Source organism: Hoplias malabaricus, chromosome X2 (genome assembly GCF_029633855.1).
Source record: "Hoplias malabaricus isolate fHopMal1 chromosome X2, fHopMal1.hap1, whole genome shotgun sequence".
NCBI lineage: Eukaryota > Metazoa > Chordata > Actinopteri > Characiformes > Erythrinidae > Hoplias > Hoplias malabaricus.
The window spans coordinates 13475867-13501022 of record NC_089819.1 but is presented as its reverse complement, the minus strand read 5'-3'; the positions used below and the strand labels follow the sequence as shown (position 1 = coordinate 13501022).

General features: G+C 36.0%; 1 protein-coding gene across 1 annotated transcript; it reads left to right on the top strand.

Annotated features, from left to right (window-relative positions):
- Positions 1 to 724: 724 nt before the first annotated feature.
- On the top strand, positions 725 to 3909 carry LOC136677007 (stromal cell-derived factor 2-like protein 1). Its single transcript, XM_066654349.1, has 3 exons — positions 725 to 1022; positions 1473 to 1669; positions 2732 to 3909. The coding sequence occupies exons 1-3, from the start codon at positions 845 to 847 to the stop codon at positions 3008 to 3010; spliced, it is 654 nt and encodes a 217-aa protein (XP_066510446.1). The 5' UTR covers positions 725 to 844; the 3' UTR covers positions 3011 to 3909.
- Positions 3910 to 25156: the final 21247 nt, after the last annotated feature.

Genomic DNA, 25156 nt, shown 5'->3' with positions numbered 1-25156 from the left:
CTACCTTCTTGGTCTACATTGTAGATGTAAAGTCAGTAGCTAATTTGTTGCAGCACAATCTGTGGTTGTCATTCATCTATTTTTGGTCGGTGGACTATTCCAAGTCCAGCAGTGACACAGGAATTTAAAAACTTGAACAGCACCGCTGTGTCTGATCCACTCATACCAGAACAACACACATTACACCACCACCATATCAGTGTCACTGCAGCTCTGAGAATGATCCGCCAACCAAATCATACCTGCTCTGTGGTGGTCTTATGGGGTCCTGACCTTTTTTTTAACACCTAGAATAATGGATATTATGTTATGGTTCTGTGTTTGTTTGTTTTTTTTAAATGAAAAATATAAAAACAAAATACCCTGAGTGACTTACTTGGAACTCCCTTTCAATATTTAATTAAACCCATAACCCATATTTGTTTCTAGAAATCACGTTTGTAATATATTTTCAAGCAATAACATTATTTGTTATTTCTGGTGTTCAGCACAGGTTGTTGATTTACTTGTTTGTTTCGATAATTTGGTGTTCAATCATTGACCAGATCGCATGTGGTGACGTATGTTGTAACAGTTGTGAATAAGATATCAAAATAATTTAAAGCGTTAAGTAATTGTGATAAAACGTGTAAAGGATGCTAATTTTGGTTTGGAACGCAACCATTATGTCGTCACCACATCCTCAACCAATGGCTGAGCTCCGTGTGTGCGCGCGCTGCTTCCTTGTTTTCGGACTTGTCGTGACGGGATTGGTCCGTGGTGTGAATGCGGCGTTCACTGCCTGTATCTTACTCTAACTGTCCCTCTGTTTCTGTGTTATGTAGAAATAAACCCAGGTCTCGGTATGGAGCCGCTGAAGATTCTCCGCGTGTATTTAGACATTGTTGTGTTGAGTGTGGTGTTTGTTTTGTGTCAGGGCCGTGATCCGGATTCCAGTTTTGTGACATGTGGATCTCTAGTGAAGCTGCTTAACACACGACACAACGTCAGACTGCACTCACACGATGTGAAATACGGCTCAGGTAAAACTCATCTGTCCATGCCAGCTACTAAATTATCTTTTTAATACACATTTACCCTCGGCAGTGGCTAGTTTTCATCTCACAGGAAACCTGTGTTGGAGCAGCTGTTGGCCGCAGAGCAAATGGCAGCCAATTATTGTATTACAGTGTTGTGTTTCCTCTCTTGAATGAGCCCATAAATGTTTAAATCATGTCCTATTGGTCAGAAGATTTTAACTTAATGCAGAATTAATGTAGAGTGCGTGCTCGACAAAAAAAGTAAATAAATAAATATTAACATAGCACAACTCGTTTTGCGTTGTGCTTTAGGCTCATCCATCATTAGAATCAAGAAGGAAGCGAGAGGGAGGAGTTTGTGCTCTTCTGTTTTGAAATAGATATACTTATATACTTATACTTATAAATAAATACAATATTTCATTTGTAATGTATTGTAACCCTATTTCTCAGGAAGTGGGCAGCAGTCAGTCACAGGTGTGGATTCAGCAGATGATGCCAACAGTTACTGGCGAATTCGTGGAAAACCAAATGAAACCTGCCAGCGAGGAGTGCCAATTAAGTGTGGCCAAGCCATCCGTTTCACTCATATGAAAACTGGACGTAATCTCCACACTCACCACTTCAGCTCTCCCCTGTCCAACAATCAGGTCATTTGATTGTCTATTTGGTCTCTCCATAACTTTAAAGCAATCATTGGTTATGGTAATTAACCTTATAATATAGTGATTAATACAGTCCATAATTAATTTTGTTTGTATATTATACATTAGTGTGAGGATTAATTAAGTTTAAAATTTTGTATTAGAATTTGAAAAATATTTTAAACAATTATTAATCTCCTTATTTATATATTTATTTATACCCTTTAGTTAAGGGGTGAGAATGTACCCCTGTTGAAGGAGCTCAAATGCCTTGAGTACAGGGATGGGAAGAGGGATTGTGAGATTGACCATAGATTAGGTGCTGTACCTGCAGGAATGCAGTCCCTATACAGTAATGTTGTGGTGAAGAGAGACCTGAGCCTTAAAGCAAATCTCTGTCCTCACCCTCAACTACGGTCATGAACCCTGGGTAATGATCAAAAGAATGTGGATACAAGCAGTTAAAATGAGTTTTCTTCAATGTTTTGCTGGGTATACTCTCTGTAGTTGGTTATGGAGCTTGGTGATTAGGGTGAAGCTCTGAGTAGAACCACAGCTCCATCAAATTGAGAGGAGCAAGTTGACATGGTTTGGGCATCTGATAAAGATGCCTCCCACTGGAGGTATACCAGGCATGGCTAACTGGAAAGAGGCCCCAGGGTAGACCCAGGACATGCTGGAGGGATTATGTCTCTCTGCTGGCCTGGCAACGCCTTGGGACACCCCAGGAGGGGCTGGTGGAAGCTGCAAAAAGGAGATATGCCTGGGCTTCTTTGCTTGCCCTGTTGCCACTGCAAAAATATATTTAGTGATATATTTGTAATGTAAGACTAGGGATAATATTTTAAATGGTTAAATTCTTGTTCTCTATGGTGGAAAACCTGTTGTGTTTATGGTTATTTAAAGAACAGTAAAGTCCCATATTTTCTTAAAACATTTTAAGATCACTTATGTGCTTTTTTTTATTTTAAATCTTTGTTTGGTAAGCAAGTAGCTTCCTGGACTATCTTGTTTTCAGTCACTGTGTGTTGTGACTTTAAACTCTTAAAACACTGTTTTTGTGTGCAGGAGGTCAGTGCATTTGGAGAAAATGGAGAGGGGGATGATTTGGATGTGTGGACAGTGCAGTGTAGTGGCACATACTGGGAACGTGATGATGCCATTCGGATCAAGCATCTCGGCACAGGCGTGTTCTTAAGTGTAACTGGAGAGCAGTATGGCCATCCAATCAGAGGCCAGCGAGAGGTCCACGGAATGCCTTCACCCAATCCGCACAACTACTGGAAAGTGATGGAGGGAGTTTTCATCCAACCCAGCAACGAACCCCTTCATCATGATGAGCTTTAAAAGCCCATAGTGCACTATTTAACACCCAGCCAATGAAGATCCATCAATTTTTCACTCACTTTTTTAGTTTCATTTTTATGTCATCGGCAAGTTTGTTTCCTGGGTTATGTCTCATTTTGTTGTGTTCCATGGCTATTGCATGGTACTTACCTGTCGTTTTAAAATTATGAATTGATTTAATTACTTTTGCTTAATACTTGACCTGAATGATTGGAGTTTTTGTTTATTTTTTGTAAATATAGTTAAAGATAAAATAACTGAGTTTTTGTGTTTTTGTTTTTTTTTTCCTTTTTTCTTAAATTTATCTGTGACACTGCAGTAGCACCACTGGCTGTTTTGAAGGTTTATTGAAGATTATGCTGTAACAGAATTCATCCGTTGTTGTTTAAGAAACATGCAATTATGAGCACATGAAAGGAGATAAAGTTGTCTGTTAAATAAAGTTTGGCAATAGTTTACTATCAATATTTTAAATTAGGTATAAAAATAAAAATACCCTAAATATTAAGTGGTTTGAAAATGGTAGGTGATAAGAATTTGCCACTGCGTTCGTTATGAGTTCAATTAAGGAAAAAGTGCAAAAGCATGTGCAATTTGGTCTGTACAGTGTAATACTGTATACAAATATACACATGAGTTTTTAAAATGCTGATATCTTAATGATGATATATTATTTTTTTATTTTTTTTATATTAATTTACAAATGTCATTTTTAACACTGCACAACAATTACAATGTAGAGCCTGAATGTTTTATTTTTAAATTACAATTCTATATTGCACAAAAACTTACTTATGCAGCTAATCTGTACAGCAGACTGGGAACATATGGGGACGCACAGAATGTGTGACTGCCTAGAAACATAATAAAATTACTTGCAGGAGTAGTCAATTATTTCAATGCTGAAGACTTATTGAACACCCCCCATGTGTATATATTATCAAATGTTTGTTGAATGCCTTCACAGATGCACTTGATTCTACTTTTTAGAATGCTGATTAGGTGATCACCTGAACAGAATCCTGTTCTAATGAGTAACAGCATAAAAACTACTGCTGCTGTCATCACTATTCATTTGAAATAGTAATAGCTGGATGGGAAAAGCCATGCTAAAACTACCCAAAAATAAGTGTAGTCAAAATACAACTACAGATGATGCCAAAAGCATTGAAAAGGAAGGATCTTACTGAGGAAAAGAAGGGTTCAATTGTAGCTTTACTAGCACAGGGATACAGTGAGCATCAGGTTGCTTCCATCTTGAAAAATCTGTTGAAAAATGCAGTTCATAAGAACAAGGTCAAGTAGCAAACACATGGGATAACAAAGCTACAGACTGGCAGAGGTCGAAAAAGAATGACATGGGGCAGCTGGTGTGAACTGCACATTGAGGACAGTTCAAACCAGGCTTCTGGAGGCAGGGCTGAAGTCGTACATAGCTAGAAAAAAGCTCTTTGTCAACAAAAAGCAAAGAAGAGCCAGATTGAAGTTTGTGATAGACCAAAAGGATTGGACTTTAGAGGACTGGAGTAAGGTCATCTTCTCTGATGAGTGCAATTTTTGGATTTGTCCAACACCTGGCAATGTAATGGTTAGAGACCTGGAGAGGCCTAAAAACCTCATTGTGAAATTTGCTGCTGGATCGGTGATGATCTTGGGGTGTTTCAGCAAGGCTGGAATTGGGCAGATTTGTCTTTGTGACGGACATATGAATCAAGCCACTTATAAAACTGCTGGAAGAAAACTTGCTTCCTTCTGCTCTGACAATGTTCCCCAACTCTGATGATTGGCTTTTTCAACAGGACAGTGCTCCATGTCACACAGTCAGGACAGTCAAAGTGTAGATGAGGGACCACCAGATCAAGACCCTATCATGCCTAGCCCAATCTCCAGACCTGAATCCCATTGAAAACCTCTGGAATGTGATCAAGAGGAAGATGGATGGTCACAAGCCATCATACAAGGCAGAGCTCATGGGATTTATGTGCCAGGAGTGGCCTAAAGTTACCCAACGTCAATGTGAAAGACTGGTGGAAAGCATGCAAAGACATGAAGGCTGTGATAAAAAAAAAAAATCAGGGTTATTCCAACAAAAAATGATTTTTGGACTCATCCTAAGTTGAAATATTAGTACTGTGTTGTTTATAAATTAATGAGATTTATTCTTTTGCATTATTTGTGGTCTGAAATGTCTGTATCTCTTTTATTTGGAGCATTAGTTAATTTCTAAAAAAAATTATCTAAAATACAATATTTTTATTTGAAATTTGGAATAAATGTTGCTATTAGATCATAGATTAAAACAAAACTGCACAGCCTGGTCAAATACATACCCATCAATTGTAAAACTAGAGAAACTGATATTTTGTAGTGGACTCATTTTTTCCAGATACAGCGCCCTCCATAATTATTGGCACCCTGGTTAAGAAGTGTTCTTTGGCTTCTAATAAATTCTTTTTTATATAAAAATATAGGACAACAATGCAAAAATAAGCTTTATAAAGTGCCTTTATTTGGTGGGAGAGAAAAAAATAAAATAAAATCACACATTAAGAAAAATCTTTTGAATGAAATCATGTGTGCCACAATTATTGGCACCCCTGGTGTTAGTACTTTGTACAACCTCCTTTTGCCAACAAGACAGCACTTAATCTTCTGCTATAACTCTTCACAAGATGGGAGAATACAGAAAGAGGAATCTTTGACCATTCCTCTTTGCACAACCTCTCTAAATCGTCCACAGTCCTGGGTCTTCTCCTATGCATTCTCCTCTTCAGCTCACCCCACTGGTTTTCTATTGGGTTGATGTCTGGGGACTGAGATGGCCATGAGAGGAGCTTGATTTTGTGCCTTGTGAACTATTTTTGAGTAGATTTGGCCACGTTTAGGGTCATTATCTTGCTGAAAGACCCAGTGACGACCCTTCTTCAGTTTTAGGGCTGAGGCCACCAGATTCTGATTCAAAATGTCCTAATATTTCAAAGAGTTCACGATCCGATGTATCCTTACAAGGTTCCCAGGTCCTTTGGAGGAGAAACAGGCTCCCAGCATCACCGATCCTCCCCAATACTTAACAGTGAGCATGAGGTGTTTTTCTGTGTACTCATCGTTGGTGTTACGCCAGACCCTCTTAGAGTGTTTGTTGCCAAAAAGCTCTATCTTTGTCTCATCTGACCAAAGCACACAGTACCAGTTAAAATCCCAGTACCGCTTGGCAAACTCCACCGTTTACGCTTATGAGTATAACTCAGAAAAAGCTTACTTTGTGCATGCCTCCCAAACAGCTTGTTGGCAGGTAGATAGCGCCTGATGATGGTTTGGAAGACCTCGTAACCCCAAGATGCTACCATTTGATTCAATTTCCTTACAGTGAGCTTTGAAGAACTTTTTACTTCTCTTACCGTCCTTCTCACTGTGCGTGGTGGCAAGATAACTTGCGTCCTCTTCCAGGCTTGTTCGTCACAATTCCAGATGTTTTTAACTTTTTGATGATTGCTCTGACTGTAGATAAAGGCATCTGCAGGTAAATGGCTGTTTTCTTGTAGCCATTGCCTAAATTATGAAGGTCGACACACATGTGCCTTACTTGAATAGTGTGTTCTTTTGTCTTTCCCATATTTGAGTAAGAGTGAGTAAGAGAAATAGGCCTCTGTGTAACGCCATATTTATACCCCTGGGAAACAAGAAGTGATGACTTACTAATTAAAGGTTTCTAGATACTTTGATTCACTTTATACACTACAGTAGAAATGACATAAATGTTTCAAATACATTTATTTCCAAGAAACTATTAAGCGTGCCAATAATTGTGGAACAGGTAATTTTATGGGAAATAATTATTTCTTAGTCAGGATTTTTTCTTTACTTTTTTTTCACTTGAGTTGATGGTTGCTTTTTTCAAATGTTTTCAGAGTGAGATTATGCTTCTTAAATAAAAAAAATATTTATTTTAAGGCTTTTAACACATTTTAACTAGGGGTGCCAATAATTATGGAGGGTGCTGTATATTAATTTATTCATTCATTCTTTCTTTGTAAGTGCTTATCCAGTTCAGGGTTGTGGTGATTCCGGAATCTACCCGGTATCACTGGGCGCAAGACAGGAACCCACCTTGAAAGGGGCGCCAGTCCTTCACAGGGCGACACACACTCACACACTCACTCCTATGGACACTTTTGAGTTGCCAATCCACCCACTAACATGTGTTTTTGGACCATGGGAGATAACTGGAGGAAACCCACGCAGACACGGGGAGAACACATCAAACTCCTCACAGACAGTCACCTGGAGCGGGACTCAAACCCACTATATATATATACTTTATCCATTTATTAATTTTTAAAAAGCAAATTATTAATTTTAGACTTGGCCAAAATCTTTCCTTGTAGTTCAGACTTTACTAGTTAGGTATTGTTACATAAAAGTAAAAGTTGTATTTATTAATGTCATCTCAGATTGTCAAAAAGATGTTCAGAGGAGTCCAAGTTTCAAGTTGTTTTAATTAAAAATGTAGTTTGTATTTCATTCTGATGATCAAAGAGACCATCAAGATTGTTATCAGCAAATAGTGCAAAAGCCAATATCACTCGTTGTATGGGAGTTCCATGAATGGACACAGCAGGAGTGACTTCCATATGTGAGAAAATTGCACTGATGTGGAAGCAAAAGGATTTTTAGAGAGAAGTAGGATGCTATAAATATTTTCTTACCCTGGAAAAGTCCATGGTTACTTCAACAAGATGCTAGGCCTCGTTTGGAAGGCGCTACATCATGATTTTGTACACACAGCGTGCACGTGCTGAATTGGCCTGTCTGTAGTCCAGATCTCTCTCCTATAATCATGAAGTGGCAGCCACAGACAGCTGAGCAGCTGATGTCTTGTATAAAGAATGCACAAAATTCCATTTGCAAAACTTTAACAATTAATGTACTTCCCAAATAATAATAATAATAAGTAAAAATAAAATGGAAACGTGACAGTAATAAGCATGCCTATGTCCTAGCTTTTGGAGTGTATTGCAGGTGTCTGGGAGAACACACCAAACTCCTTACAGACAGTCACCCCGAGCAGGATTGGGACCCACAACCTCCAGGTCCCTGGAGCTGTGTGACTGCAACACTACCTGCTGCTGCCCACATTGGAAATATTAGGTAAATTAAGCTTCAGGAGAATTAACAAATCACAGATTCTTGTTCTTACTGCATTTTACAAAATATGTTAACTATTCTTAAAGTGTGGTCTGCAACTTGACATTGTGCAGCATGGTGGCACCTGATGTAGTGTTGCTGCCACAGTTGCAGGGTTGTGGGTTCAATCCCTGTCTAAGTTGAGTTTGTTGTGTTTTCCCCACACCTGTTTGGTAGGTGAACTGACCCTATAAAAATGTAACTGAGTTGGTGTCCAGTGAGTTTTCCTGCTTTGTACCCACTGACTCCAGGTAGATTCATCCCTGAAAATCATCAACAGATTCTAAGTAAAATGTAAAAATGTAATTGTCTGAATGGCTTCTATTATATTAAAAACAATATAATATTTGAAATATGTGGACGCACAATTATTCAAAAGGCAGTTCACTGTCTGTGAGGAGATTTGTGTGTTCTCACTGCATTTGTGTAGGTTGCTTCCGGGTGCACTTTTGTATGTATGTATGTATCTTTACACTTATATAGCGCCTTTCTAGACACCCAAGGACGCTTTACAATCCACACTGCTCAGAACGCTCAGAACACTCAATCCACACACACACACTGGTGAGAAGTGGCAGCCAAACGTGCACAGCCTACTCTCAACCAGGAACGAACGTTCACCTGGAGGACTGCATCGGGCACTAGGATTTCACCTAGGACAGAGTTCCAATCCATATCTGGGCTCACACTCATCCACTCATTCAGGACAGTTATTAGGGAAGCAAATTCACTTACCCTCCATGTGCGGGAGGAAACCGGAGCCCCCGGAGGAAACCCACGCAGACACGGGGAGAACATGGAAACTCCACCCAGATGGGACTTGAACCCAAGATCCCAGTGCCGGGAGGCGAACGTGTTAACCCCTAAGCCACCATGCCGCCCGCTTTTACCTCCCACATTCAAAAAACGCATGCTGTTTAGTGGATTAGCTATTAAAATTGTTTGAACGTGTGAATGTTTGATGCCTTGTGATGGACTGATGCAGTCCAATGTCTGTTCCTGCCTTGTGTCCAGTGACTCTGGGTTGGCTCTGTACCCACCGCGAAGCTGAACCACATAAAGCTGATACAGAAAGTGAATGAGCAATTTATAATGTATTACCTTATAAAATCTGAATATATTTTAAAATGTTTGCTGATTTAAGTTTAATGTCTGCTGCACTCTCCAAACATGTCAGGACAGGATCCTGCATAACTTTACTGATGACAGCAATTGGTCCAGTTTTGAAACAGGCCATTTTTAAAGTAAAAGTATACTGGAGTGCAGCTGTAGTGGAGTGACTGATTTTGATTATATTTCAATCCATCTATGATTTTCCCATTTCTAGAAATTTGAGAGCACTTCGGAAAACCATTGTACCTTAACGCAGTCCACTGCTGCTTGAAAAAATGCAACATGAAACACAGTAATGCAAGGAAAAATGAATGAATCAATTATCCGAATGCTACATTATCTGGGCCCATTTAAGATGGACTGAGGTAAAGTGGAATAGTGTAGTGTGGTCCGACAAATCTAAATTTGAAAATCTTTTTTGGAAATTATAGATGCTGCATCCTCTGGCCTAAGAGGAGAGGGACCATCTGGCTTGTTATAAGCACACACTTGAAAAGACAGGCTCATAAGTGATGGTATGAGGGGGCATTTGTGCATGGGTGGCTTTTACATCGGTATAGGTAATGCTGAATGAGATATATCATATATATATATATATATAAAACACAGCATGGCTCCTTAGTAAAACGGCCCAGATACTACCAGTCACCTATTGTAAATAACTGTTGCATTAAGAAATGAAAAACAGCAGAAGCACAAACTGAAGTCATATAACAAGCTAGAATGGGAAAATATTATTACAGTAATTTGTCTGCTCTGTTCCCAAATGTTTACAGAGAGTTGTTAAAAGATGAGTTAATACAACAAGAGGGAAACTTGTCCCTGCCCCATTTGTTTGTAATATGTTACTGGCATCAAATTAAAAATCACCTAATATTTCTCAAGAAAAAAAAAAACTTGGTTGTACCATTTTCTATTTGCATTATTAAGTATAGGGTTTAAATGACTAATATACATCATTGCTTTAGTTTTTTATTTATACTTTGCCAAGGGTCCAGTTTTGCACAGCTTCACAACTTTGCAATATATAGATATATTTTTTATATTATGTTTCAGAGTAAACATTTTTAAGTTTTTGCATTAATATGTGAAGCCAGTTGCCATTTGTGAGTTCATTGGGTTTGTCTTGTTCCCTTCATGGTAATTCAGAATGCATATTTAATTGATTTAAATGTTCACTCAACCTTTTCCCTGAAAACAATAACCCTATTAAACATCTGGAATATTCCTCAAGTTAAATATTTAACAGGTCGTTGTCTAAATTTTCTGAAGGAGCAGACATTTCATCTTATTAATTCTCCTTAATTCAGAACATTTTTATGATACTTATATGTTCACACTGAAACTACAACAGATTTACTCAAACGTCATGTAGCCTAAAATAAAACAATGAATTAATAAAAACAGTTTATTTAAATTAGATATTGTCATTCCATCAACTTGGATGATGTTTTACCATATATTACATATTTGCTCTTTCCAACAAAATAAAAAGACTCTGGTCATTATCAGTAGGATGTTATTAGAACATTATACCCCTAAATAAATAAATAAACATTATTGATTTTATTTTTTTCAGATATTGTTAATATCAAACCTTTACATATTGTAGCTTTAAATAAATAATTTATTAATTAAACACCAAGTTCATTCTGTCATCCCCTAATATGAAGCACATTACAGTTGGTGATACAACTAACAAAAATACACATTTATCAAAAGAAAATAGGCAAGTCAATGATTTGTGTGTTCTTACGTTTACTTAAAACATAGTGCTTATTTTTTATTATAAAAAATTAAAAAAAAAACACCAGATAATATTACATTTATTATGAATGTATAATACAAACATCCTCCTAGATTTTTGTAATAATTTATTATAAATATTTGGATTACTAAGGGATTTTTTTGGTCAAACATTAAGGTCACAGAGTGGATAGTGACTTTATGACAGTGTGGTTAAAGTACATTACAGAGCATTTTAAATGAATAACATTTAATTATGAATAAAATTTCATGGGATTATTCCATTAATATCAAATCAACTTTTAAAACAATGTAATATGTTTGCAGTTTATGTATGTCCTCCTGTAGAGATTTAACATAGCTTTATATTTTTAGAGAAAATCTGGGTAAATTATCCATTAAATGATTAATCATGGATATCACCTTCAAGAAAGCACAAGTCTCCTACATATAATAATAATAATAATAATAATAATAATAATAATAATAATAATAATAATAGAATGTGTGTAGAAAAACTTGTAATGCAAATTTTAATATAATTCAAAAATATTAAATAGGGGACAGTAAAGGGTACTTTACCAGAGGTTGGCAGTGGTTACATTTATTACATTATTTATTTTTGAATTGATTTGTAACCTGAATACTTTTAAACTGAAACTTTTTACTTCACTCCAATATATTACTGAAAAATCTACATCTAACTTAAATTAAGTTGACTTTTAGGCATTAACATTTAGTTGCTTTATCTCTTGAGTCTGACTGTACTGCCTCGGTAGTAACATTCTGCTCTGTGATTGATAATTTTAGACAAAGAATGGATCAAAAAAGAGAATAATAGTGCCGCGCAAAGTAAAGCAGTTGTACTTCTGCTTATGGTACATTTGCAGACAGTACTGTACCTTAGTAAATATAATTTTACTAAGTTACAACCGCAGCCAATAATACCCGCGTTATTTTAAATCGCGATATAGATAAATGTTTATTGCACAGATATCTTACCTTTTCTTACCATTCTTACTACGAGTATATATTTTTTACCCTATTACTTACAGATTAAGAAGAAACAATTAATGCTTCTGCTGGTTACAGTGAGATGGCGCCTTGCAACATTAGTGCAATATCAAGTTTACCAGAAGATGGCGCACTAACACAAGAATGGCGGCAAGTCTCTGTTCGTTGGGCGCTAACGAGGTCGTCCATGTTGTGATTCGGTATGACCTAAGGTAAATGGTGTCTGATGAGATGATTATTTACTAAAAAGCCTACTTATAAGCATACTTAAATGTAGCCAAGAAACATAAAAGCCTGACTTTATTCAGATTTATGGTGAATGTCCAAAGTGCACCCTTATCACGGCGCTTGGATTTGTGAATTTAGCATTTGTGTGCTGTTTTCACACTTAGACTAAATGTTTTTCTAAATCTAATTATTCATATTATTTGGTTTGGTGATACCGTTAAGGTAAATATGATGGCTTTGATAAAGATTTATTCAAGCATGTTATCAATTGTTTTTCTTATAAAGTTACAGGGAGTTCAGCTGTGAAAACTAAAACCAAAATTTTTTAGACATGTTTAAAAAGGTTTGTCAGTCTAAAAATGACTTAATCTTAGTAAAAAAAGTGTAGTGTTCTATATAATAAACTTAATAGTTTTAATATTTGTAACAGTGCTAATGGGCTACAAACAACACTTTTTAAAGAAGCATATCACCATTCAAGGAACCATTTATCTTCTTAAAAATTTTCCAACAATTTTCTTTGCCACAGAATTCCTAAATAACTTTTTAAATAGTGTGCCAAACAATTTTACTATATCTTTACAGTTCTATAGTTGAACGTCACTCATATTCTATAAATAAAAAGTAATATATGTAATATCATATCATAAACAATTCAAGTCAGTTTATGCCATTTTCTTTTCATTTCATTTTTTGTGGAGTTTTCTAGTATTTCTGTAGATATTTGGATTCCCATAATTGTTTTCTCATATTTATGTAGATCTGTAAAACTTACCCTGGCACCAAATAAACAGAGATTTGTCTTGACCATCAAAGTAAATCAACCTGTTAACCCAAATTAATGTTTATTTTATTATTTGTTTATCTAATGTTAAGATAGGACCATAATATGGTCTATGAAGATGCCTAGATAAAAGTACAAGTTCTGTGCCTTTACAAGTCCATTTTCTTCTTTAAAAAATATCAATATCAATGGCAAACAATCTATTTTTACAGAACACATTTCTGCAATTAGTCTTCTGTGCGTTTACTTATCAACATATTAATTGATTTATAACCTTTATTTACGTTAGACTAGCAGCCTACAGAAAAAACTGTCACTGTTGTGGTAGCTTTTGCAATGAAAGTGCTAGTACCCTCAAGGATATATCTTCAGTACATGTAATTAGGAAATATCATTTTTCCATGTTTAATTTCCATTGTAGATTTTAAAGCTACATTCCATCTCAACTCCAGGCTTTTTTTTAAACTTAATATTAAAACATTTCCAAATATTTCAGGTTTCTTTATGGAACAGAGCAACCTTCAAGGTACACAAGTGGACATCAAGTATAACAAAGACACTGTTGGACATTTGAAGGTACATTTCAAGAAAAACTGAAGTTACAGTTCATGCTTCTTAATTGAACAAAACTATAGCAGTATAGGACCATTATTTTCTCATAACATACACTGCAGAAATGTGAGGTTTGGTTGAGTACTGTATAAACTGATGCTTATTTGTTCCAAGAATTTCAACCCAACACCTTTAAGTGCATATAAGGGCATAATAACATTGTAATACACATATTATTTCCCAAAATATACATTTGGCTCAGTGTATTTAGTCTCCATATTCACATTACATCATTTTAATGAAGATACATTTTACAGAGAATAGAACATTCAGATTTTATTGGAATATCAGATTACAATGTATGTGTTGATCACAAGTCAGTGGATACAGACAAAAAAAATTAAATAAAAAAAAACATACATACATCTCAACTTTTATTTATGCTTCTGAAGTAACTTAAGTGCACAATGAACACTGAACCAGAAAAGAAACAGCACATACACATTCATTTGTACATAACTGAAGAAGCTATGGTTAGATTAGTAGTTGGTAGCTCAGCCTTTTGGTCAGCAACAAGAGTTAAAAACACACAGTTTGCGTTGGGTAGATGGGTAGGTGCATGTGTGTGTTTGTTTTAGTCTAGTGGACTGATGCCCTTTCATTATTGCACTGCTAGCTGCATCTCCCACAGTAGTGCAACAGAGAAAGAGTGTCAGGCAACAGACGACTACCGGCTAGCGGACACCAGATCTGTTCCAAGCACACATACATCCCCCCCCCTCTTTCTCTCTCTCTCTCTCTCTCTCTCTCTCTCTCTCTCTCTCTCTCTCTCTCTCTCTCTCTCTCTCTAAGCTATTTATAATAAATGAAAGGGTACAAAACAATTTCACTGGTTTTATTTAACAAAACTCTATCAAAACAAATTGTAGAACAGAATTTTATTTTAGATGAACAGCAGTGATATTTTCCATCATTTCAAACCTCTTATAAACTTGAGATCAAATTCAGACTCTTCATCTTCTGCTCAAAGTGCAAAAATGTTTTTACTGAATATAATAAACAGTTATTAAAAATGCTGAATGTGTTAAACACTTCTGAGTTTGTGAAGCTGGTAAATTTTAATTCATTCCTATTTGTAGTTTTACATGGTCCATTCATTATTGGAAATAAAGGGAATTTTAATTGACCTGTTTCAGTGATGTCACAAAAATATTATAAAAACTTCCACAAATTCAACCTAAAGTAGTTTTGCACCATTCATTCACACTGAAACTATAAGGGGCATTTCAAACTAGACAGCTTTTTTAATGAAACTCAGTAAAGTGTACCCAATAATGAAATACAACAACCCTTTAGTATATAAACCCACACTGAGATATAAGTGGACCTTGGGATCATAATAATATCCAAGACAAAAATAAATCCTAGATTTGTAATTAACCCTAAACCTGTTAGCCCTAGAACATCTTCACAATTAATTTCAACACTCTAGCAATATGTCTCATTTAAAACCCAGTATTTCAGTAGCCCTCATAAGCACTCATTTACAGACTTAAACTGTACATCCATTTTTCATGATATGATCAGTCTAAGATGAGGTGAACAGTCTAAAAACTCAGTAATTAAATATTCCCAGGAGAAGTATATCACTTCTTTAATTGAAACTTTTATCCAGCATGTGTCTGCATTTAACTAAATAAATCACCATGTGCTAACTAAACCATTAGCAAAAGAACGTCATATTATGGTCTTACCCTGGATGTTGGGGTGTCAGTTTTAAAAAAACACTTTCCACAGGCATATAGCATTTAGGAGTTTGACCCTTTTCCTCTACTTCTAAATGGCAGTCCTCAAAAAAATGCATTTTGGGAGAGTCAAAGTAATCATTAATGTTAATTCCAATAACAACACAATGTTAAAATTACTCGAAACATAAAGTCGAATGCTTACTGCTAAATATTATAAATGGGCTTTAAACATTTTTCTTATTAAACATCCAACCTACACCTTAGGCAGCACCCATTGTTTTTTTTACCCATGGTCTTTGTTGTTGTTGTTGTTTTTACTTTATGGAGTACACTTAACTCTTTTCTCATGTCTTGAACAAATACAGTACTGTGCCCAAGGTTTGGGAGATATTTGCTCAGAAAAAAACATCAGTATTAGAATATGTGTAGTTTGGTTTCTTTACGTTCAGTCAAGTGTACGTCACTAAACTTGTTCCTTGATTTAATGTTTCACTGAAATAAAGCTATTTTGCTGAATGCATCCTTCTTACTGATTTACCCAGAGTAGAAGTGATATTGTTGTTTATCAGCTTCTTACCTTCTTGTTATCAGTATTTGATATTATAACGATTTAAGTTTATATGGGTATAATTTATTTTCTAACGATTGATTCTGCAGTTTATAGGTATAAGTTTTTGAAAACAAGAATTCATCTCATAAAAAAAACTGTTGCTAAACTTCATTGGCCTTATATCATTTTTGTGAAAGTATTTGAATGGCATTGTTGTGAAATGGACAGATGTAGCTATTATCTCTGCTCCTCTGTTATATGCTAGAAATCACCTATAAAAAAACAAAAACATATTTGGAGTTAAAGTGTAATTAATTTCTGTTAGCACAAAACAAATCTTTTGCATCCTCACACCATCTTTACATATTTCAATATAACACTCTGAAAACAAGTATAGTAAACATACATGTGCACTACAGGAATGCTGCTTTGAATTAATGCATAAAGTGAGGTATAAATATACACTAAAATAAAAAGCCTTAAAAGAAAAATATCTGTTGTGTTGATATACATACTGTTCACACAACTCAGTCATTAGCCTTCTTCACCTTTGCATAATTGTGTTATATTGAATAGTTTTTCTCAAGGAAAATGTTGAAAAAAAAACCCTGATAAAGACATTACTTTGTAAAGCTATAGCATTTTTCACATAAAAAACTATCCCATCAGAAAGAAAATGAAAGCATTTTCATAAGAGATGTTTTCTCAGCAGAACAGTAGCAAATCAATGACAGAATGATAGAACCTGCAGGGACTTGTCATGCATCATCATACTTTTTTTACTGCAAGGGCACTAAAAAGACCAGAAAGTCAGTATGTGAGGGTTTGATATTGCAGATATCCCTTAAAGTCAAGACCCTATAAGCAATATTGCACTACTCTAGTAACAGTTGAAAAAGCAGAGGCAATATTGATAGGGTCTCGTCTGCAAGGTGAACCACATAAGGATATGGCTGTAAATATGTGTCAATTTTTTACAGTAAAGGGAGCAAGACATGTAAAAATAAAAAGGCAAAAGGACACCAAACATGACTTTTAAGAGCTTTTTTTTAAGGACACTCAATGGCTTTTAAACCACACCTACTTTCCCACTATCCTCTACAACATGGAAAACACTAACTCCAACCTGCCACATTTTACACCATCAACCTGACCCAACATATTTATATCAGGAATTTTTTGTACAAACAAAAAATTGCAGGAACCTTACTATGAAAAACCAACTCTTCCTTGCTTGTCTTTCAAAAACAAAAAAGTTTAAAATTACTTCACACATATATAGATATATATTTCTCATATAGGCAAAACAACGAAACAGTCTGTTTAAAGAGATTGGAAAATCCACATATAAATATGAATTATGGCACCTTATATATGTACCTAGGGAAAATATATAGATATATATGTTCTCTTTAAAATATGACATGTGCTTGCCTTGGTATTAAAAACCACCTGATCTCTTCACCTATCCCATCCATTTATTAATAAATATCACTGCGCTATCCCTAGACCATGTTTCATATATTACAAAGATTAAATTATCACAGCAAATCTCAACCTTGTTAAGTTAATCTTTACATATCAGTCTGGATATAACATTTTATCAAAGTAGAACAACAAATGTGACTCATATTGTAATGAAATGCAGCTCACACCACCATTAGTCTTCATCTGTATTCTGCGGGCCTACATGTCTCACTGAGGGACACCATATGGAAAATAAAAACCAGATTTTTAACAAATACTGAAATACTACCATCACTACTCACAGATACTGCTGCATTTATAACCTCCAGTTCATCCGTACACAAAAGAAACAACTCATAAATGTCACTGTTGGGTACAAAACGAATATTACACAGATGATGTCTTAAAAAAAGCTCTAAAACATAAAAATTTATGTAAAATACTGATTATTAGTCACAGTTGTTGTGGTTAGTATGTGGACTACACCCACTAATAATTGGTTAATTCTTAAGTATACTGTTTGTGATTAGTACACATGTTTCAGATATTATATTAACTAATTAATACATTCTATCTATATTCTATTTTTGTTTAGTAAGTTAACCTGTAGAACCTGTAATGAGGTTTTTAGTGACTTGTCTAACCAAGATCAAATAGAATTGACTACTAATTAGACACATTTTTAAGCAGCCTTGTGGAAGTATCCAAGATCCATATAAACTGAACTATAAAAGAAAACATTTATGAGTAGGAAGAAATCCTGAATACCATGTCATTTTAAAAAAGTTATGAACGATACCAAACTTCATCCAAAAATAATAATTTTTAAAATTAACTTGTGATTATAAGAAAAACATTCTTATATGTAATAAAATCACAGGCACAGGCAACTTAGTCCAAAAATAATATATTATTCAGAAATACTTGTGATTATAACCTAAAACGTTTGCACTATTTTGTATATAAATCAACTCCAACATAATGGAATAATTACTTCAATGATGCACATGATACATAATCATGTTATGTAATGAAATAACAGTATATATTAATATACTATTTTATAAGTAACTTAACCCAATAACAATGAACTGATTATAAAGCTAGATACTTGTGGTTACAACATACATTTAAGCTCATATGAAGTAGTTGGTTAAAATCTTTAACTCATAAGTACAACAGCGCAGTATCTTATGTTAATAGTTCGGCTGTGGATGTTATGGATAATTCTGCCGCTATCAGAAACCTGGGGGTCTTTATCTGAATGGAAATGTGTGTGTTTTATTGAGGAGATGTTGTGCATCTCAGTTAAAGTAAAGGGAAAACGTTTCGTAACGTATACTCGTATATAACAACTTTCTTAACTTGACTCCGTGGACTTGTTACTCGGACAACTTGACGAATATGACGTAACGTACACTGGTACAGAAATGAACTACGGTCAGATATGATGTGATGTGTGAATCGTTGAGTGTGAATCATAGCCCAACATGGGAAGCCAAAACGCAGAAGCTCTTATGGCCCACAGTGTGTAGAGTGTGGAGCAGCCTGTAATTCCACGCATACCAGCTTTTGCCTGCGAGCAAATGACATGCTCCAACAGAATGTGTGCGCTTTTTTTTCCTTTCTTGGGGGATTTCACGTTTAAGTGACATGCATGATAGTACTTGTCCCTTCTTTGCAGACGACTAGTTAAAAACAAGGCTTTATGGACTGAGAACAAACAGACGAAAGCGGCTGAATATATTTTAGACACGTTTTGTCCTAATAGTGGTCAATTAAAACAGCATGAACACGGTATTATTTTAAAAGATAAACCACGAAATACCCAAAGACCGTCAAAGAGTAATGACCCAGCATTTCTCAGCTAAAAAAAACATGTTATTTAGATAATTACGTGCGTTTGGCTTAATCTTTTTTGTGAAGGCTTCCTATTGGTAGATTCTTTAGAAACAGTTAAAGAAAATCACAGCGCGAATTACCTTCTGCACTTACCACAAGAAGAGAGCCACCACAGTGGGCCGGCTACGAGCCTTGATCCAGAGCACCGAAAAAGGTGTAGGCCCATGTGAGCGCGCTGCGCATGCGTGCTGAACACCATGCAGCCCAACATGATGCTGTCATTTCTAACATGGCCATAGACCCCAAGACCAAGCTCATGGTGTGTTGGTGATGTGCTAAAGTCTGTCATATAACCAAATTCAAATTCACACACCTTTTTTTTCACGTCAATATAAAACATTTCAAATAAATACGATATTTCAGTTCTGTCACATAACTGAGTGAAACTTGATGTGGTTAGTAATGTACACGTTGGAAGCAATTTAATTAAATGCGGTATTTTTTGTGCAAATACATAGCCCTATGCACAGATATGGACACACCTGTCGAAGTGACAAATAATTAAAATCTCATGAAATATAAATACATAAAACAGAACAAATAAAATGTACCAGAATATTAACACAGAGTTGTATTCTTTTGCCAAAATGTTAAATCCCATTTTCCTCGCATTTTGGTAGTTATTATACAGTGAGGGTGATCGCTGGTACTAAAAAAAGATATAAATTGGCAGAATCATTAGTTTTTCTGCTGAACCTTTTTTCCTCATTGTGTTCTCTTTAAGTGGGCGCAACTACATTTGCCTTAGGTAATGTTAGGTCTGTCAAAGGATCAATCAGTTACCAGTGTTTACTCAAAACCCACCAACACGATGTTGTTTACTTTACCATGATGATACTTACACTAGGACAACTTTACATTTTTGGAGCAGTTAATGATGGTGTAGGTGATTTTATACAAACCCGGACATTTTGAGATAGTTTTTAAAAATAACTTCACCCCTCCATCCGAAGCCACTCCCCTTTAAACACTTAAACGAGACGTCGACAAGAGAAAGTTGAAGAGAGGAGCGATTTCCGTTATTTACTACATTTATCTTCCTGTCCTTTATTCCTTCAATAGTGCCAGCTGTTAAATATCGGTGTATCTTTCGCTGCCATTCATGTGCCATTAATTCTGGCTTTCAGCAGTTTGTGTAGAGTTGAACCTGAAGAGTGCAGGCATGTGGGCAGGTCGTGTAGATAAACAGACAGACACAGAAACTATCTCATCTGAATGAAATTACTGAATGCATTTTATACAGTTCTGGCATGCATATAAAAATGGGAAATATATTTTTATATTAACTGAGTGGATGTGGGCAGTAATTATGCAGTAAACCGTGTGTTCAGTGTAGGGCACATTTCTATATTAGGTGTAGCTTCTTTTAACATAGACAATCAACAATACATGTAAATTGACCAGAAATATCCAAAGAGTTGCGTAGTACGGTGTGAGCCAACAGTGTAAACAACATTTTGTCAGTTAAGCCTAAAAATACGAGGTTACAAGCAGACTAACTAAGTGTAAACTGGTATATATAAGTAGTGGTAAATGGCCAGTAATCTGTTTGTTTAACTCAGATATATACATTGAATGACATATTTTTAACCGAGAATGGCATTATTCTTACCGTAAAGTGTTTTAACTAACGAACCATTGTGTTACGTCATATTTTTATTCAACTAATATGAATGTATTTCGCATTTTCTCAGTGTACGCATACTTCTAATGCCCCCACGCCAAAGGCGTGTGTCTATAGGCTCCTGTTATAGGCTACATTACGTTGACGCCTGCTGGTCTGCGTTCGAACGCTCACGGAGTAAAAGTTCAACTTGCGTAACCTTGCAGACACTGACCAAGAGCAAAGAAATGTCACTGTGGCTGATGTCCCCTCCCTCCTTCACCCTTATCCCTCCATACCTCCCTCCCTCCTTCACTTGTATCCCTCCATCCCTCCCTCCTTTCCTCCTCTCACAGAAGCAGACCTGCCCCCTGCATTCCTTACAAATAGTCCCATCCCCCCACAAACCTGCCTCAAATAGGAAATTTCATCCCTCCTCTTCCTCCTCCTCCTCCCCCTTTTTTTCTTCCACAGCCTTTTTTTAACATATAAACCTTTAAAATATGGATTTGCTCATTTCAGGTCCTCAATGTAATCATATAGGGCTGAAACCAAACAGTGCAGCCAGGTTAACGCGCACTGACGACTCTCCTACAGACAAAAAGCGAGCGCTTAGAGAAAAACGCCGCATTACTCTCTGTATTAAGACGAAACGAATGTTTTATCTTATGCGGTTGTTTTCAAAAGTTTGGGCATTCAATTATTTTCTAAGTGAAGGGGATTCTGCATATTTTAATGGAATAAAAAATATAATAATTAGGCCTGTGAAAACTTTATAGCATATTTCTATATATGTAAATCTCTCTCTCTCTCTCTCTTTCTATATATATATATATATATATAGCTTTATTGTTTCAGGTATGTTATACTTAGCAAATAACGCTTCGTTTTATCTGTGGAGTCCAAACGTTTAATAACATACTTTTAGATGCACCCACATAAACGGTAATAATCAAAAGACATATCTGAATAAGAAAGAGTATTAATCCGTTCTAACCCATTTTTAATGTTGTTTGAATGAACTGTGTACCTTACTTCCATATGAATGCAAAAACATATATCAACTCACTTACTGTCATTAAAGGCCTATTTACTTTTTGCAGGCCTTGTGTTGACGCATTGTGTTTTAGTCATGTACAACAGATCTATATGTTTGCACCAAATCTATTTAATGGACACAATTTGCAGTGGGTTTAAAATAAATACGCCACAATTCCCTTTATTTTGAACAAGCTGTAGTGCGAAAGTCTGAAGTTTTTCCACAACACGCTTTAAAACTCGAGATACATTTCTACCTTCTGTTCTCCAATTCATAATGAAAAAGGAGGTCGTCACTGTAAAGGTTCGTATGGCAAATAAGTCCCTCAGAACTCAGCCAAATCTATCAGTAAAAATCAATTAAATTACGTGAATCAATCACAAATATTCCTGGGCGTAAAAACATTAAGGTCCCCGAGAACGCTTCGAACGTGTGTTTTGCTCAGAAATGAAAATAATAATTAAAACGATGCATTTGTTTAAACACTAAATGTATTATGTGCTGTGATTTCTGGGAAAAGTAAAATAAGATCACTTAGGACGTGTATAGCACGTGCAAAATAACGTTCAAGTAAAAATTTTAAGTTCATGCATTTAAAAAAAATGACTATATGCAAATGGCATAAAAGTTCATGCGACGTGTTTGGCGGTCATTATGTCTCTGATATACATTAAGGTTTCCGTAAAAGTGCACGCTCAAAAGTTGAGAAACTCACTTCAAAGCATTGCTCAAATGTTACTTAATCTAGCACGTGGGTATTTTTTTTAGTGCAAACGAAGACGACCTCTGAAGTCCCGTCGAACAAAATGTTCCTTCTGAGGAGGCGTGGTGTGGAGGCCTTTCCAGACACGAGGAAAGAGCCTTTACCATCCACTGCTCCATACTCTGCTCATACACACACACACACACACACACACACACACACACACACAAACACACACACGAGCTAGCATGTGCTATAGCTGTCTCTAACTCTCTCACATACACGTCCTATAAATTGCAGACACCACACACACACACACACACACACACACAAACACACACACTTCCTATAGCTCTCTCTCTCCCACTCACACACACACACACACACACACACACGTCCTATTCCTCTCACACACATGGCGCATGCTAAGCCTACTAGAGCACATGCATGCACAGTGGCACTGCTAGTTATACTGTATCTCTCATTGATGGGTCATGGCTAGCTGTGCGATATAAAGTGTCAGAAAAACAGGCCGCAGCACAGGTACGAATATTGAACATGGCCTTAAAGTCTATCTGGGTTTTATTTATGCAAGATTTAAAGGTAAATCATATCTTAACCAAATGTGCATTTTGTATCCTTTCATAACCTGACGTTCTATTCCAAAACGCTTTCGTCTTATTTACACCAATTTTAGACGTAAGTATTTGTTGAAAATCAGATAGTGATGTGTAATGGATTGTTTTTCTATAGTAAATGTGGTATGAATAAATGCGTTCATATTTATTGCATATATTTCTGAAGGCCACTCCCAACAACGTAGCCTCTGATAAAAGAAACACGTTGATAGTGTGAATAATGCGTGTTTAGACGACGACTTTCACCGAAAAATAGAAAAATCACATGGTGCAAATTGGATCTTTAAAACATTGCGATAGAATCATGTAATCTAAATGCATAAAGGTACTGTGTTTACTTCCCCTTGGGGAAAACTGCATATTTTTATAGCCTAACGTTTAAAACATTAGACAGAACCCGGAGTGAACATATGGTTTAAAGTCAATGCATTTAAAATACTTGCAACAGAATATGGTACAGGAGCCTACCCTTGGGGATACCACCCCAGTGTCCTCTTTATTGTGAGTTTGCCAGAGACATGGCTGTCCTGGTGCACACATGGTTAGCTGCCCTAGCATTGCTAGCTAACATACAGAACACACCCTCCCTCACATGGCACATGAGTTCACACACATGGGTCAGTGACATTTGGACAGACTTCCCTATGTTACAATGGTAAAGGTCTGGATTTACTCTCGATACACAATAAGAAAAAAATCAGACAGCACATAGCCTCGTGCTGCCACTGACCCTTAGTAAATCTTCTGTGCATGCCATATGAGTCTGCCACAGTCGAATGCAATGACAATACTATTGCACTGCTTGATTAGATGGCTCAGTAGTGCAACATCGTCAAAGCATAAGACTTTAGCACATTCTAATAGGGAAGCACACAGATTATGGACAAAGTAGTGCAAGCTATACAGGCAACATATTTCCTCTTTCTCCAACCTCTGGTTTAGTCAGTTACATTAACGTTATAGGCGTTGACGTAATAACACATAATTTCATAATGGTATAATTATCGTCCTATGGTTATTCTGATAAGACATTTCATACAGTGTACACACAATCGTTTGTCTGTTGTCAGGCTATTTGCCTGAAAAAATAATACCTATTCTTATAACTCCCACAATTATTCAGTTAAATTATATATAAAAGCTATATTTCTATAGGTAGACTTTTGAGATTTACTACTATACGTAATATTCCACCATCCCCACAATGATAAAAATACATTCATTGTACAGAAGCAGTAAGAATTTAAAATAACATTTTGGTTTTTAGACCTACGCTTTTTCATAATAAATAATGGACCTCATTAAGTCAAGCTTCACTTCAGACCTTAGTACTAAACAATCTTACAGCGTGAAATAACAGTTCTGTGTTTAACAATCACAGTCGTCTAAAACAAGAGGCTGTGCGTTATGAATTTGAAGGTGGGGGAAGGGGTGGAGGATTTTTTTTGTCATCCAATGCCCTTTTAATATTGCACTGCTCATCTCATTTCACAGTAGTACAACAGAAAAAGGGCCCTGGTTAACAATACCAGAAGAAGCAACTAAAAATTTTCAATCGCATCTTATTTTGTGGCCTGTTCCACCCTGCATTTGCTTCGTAGTAAAAAGGACTAGGCGAGCCTAGGGTTTAAACGTAGAAGAGGCCAAGAGAAGTGATGTTAGGCTTTCATTTCTACTCCGGAGTTAACATTGGGAGGTAAATGAATTGCAACGTTAAACATGCCTCTTTGATGTTAAATGTAGTTTAAATTCCCCAACATTATACAATCCAGCATTTAAAAGCAAACTCGCCATCTGAAATCATTATGAATATTTTAGGTATTTACGTAAAGGTAAAATAAAGACGTTAGATGAAACAAATTGCAGCGTAAAGTC

What these genes read in the sequence shown, in the direction of transcription:
- LOC136677007 (XM_066654349.1), top strand. Translation starts at nt 845, where the DNA reads ATGGAGCCGCTGAAGATTCTCCGCGTGTATTTAGACATTGTTGTGTTG. An exon ending in CGATGTGAAATACGGCTCAG is followed by an intron (nt 1,023 to 1,472) that starts GTAAAACTCATC and finishes CCTATTTCTCAG; the next exon opens with GAAGTGGGCAGCAGTCAGTC. An exon ending in CTCCCCTGTCCAACAATCAG is followed by an intron (nt 1,670 to 2,731) that starts GTCATTTGATTG and finishes TTTTGTGTGCAG; the next exon opens with GAGGTCAGTGCATTTGGAGA.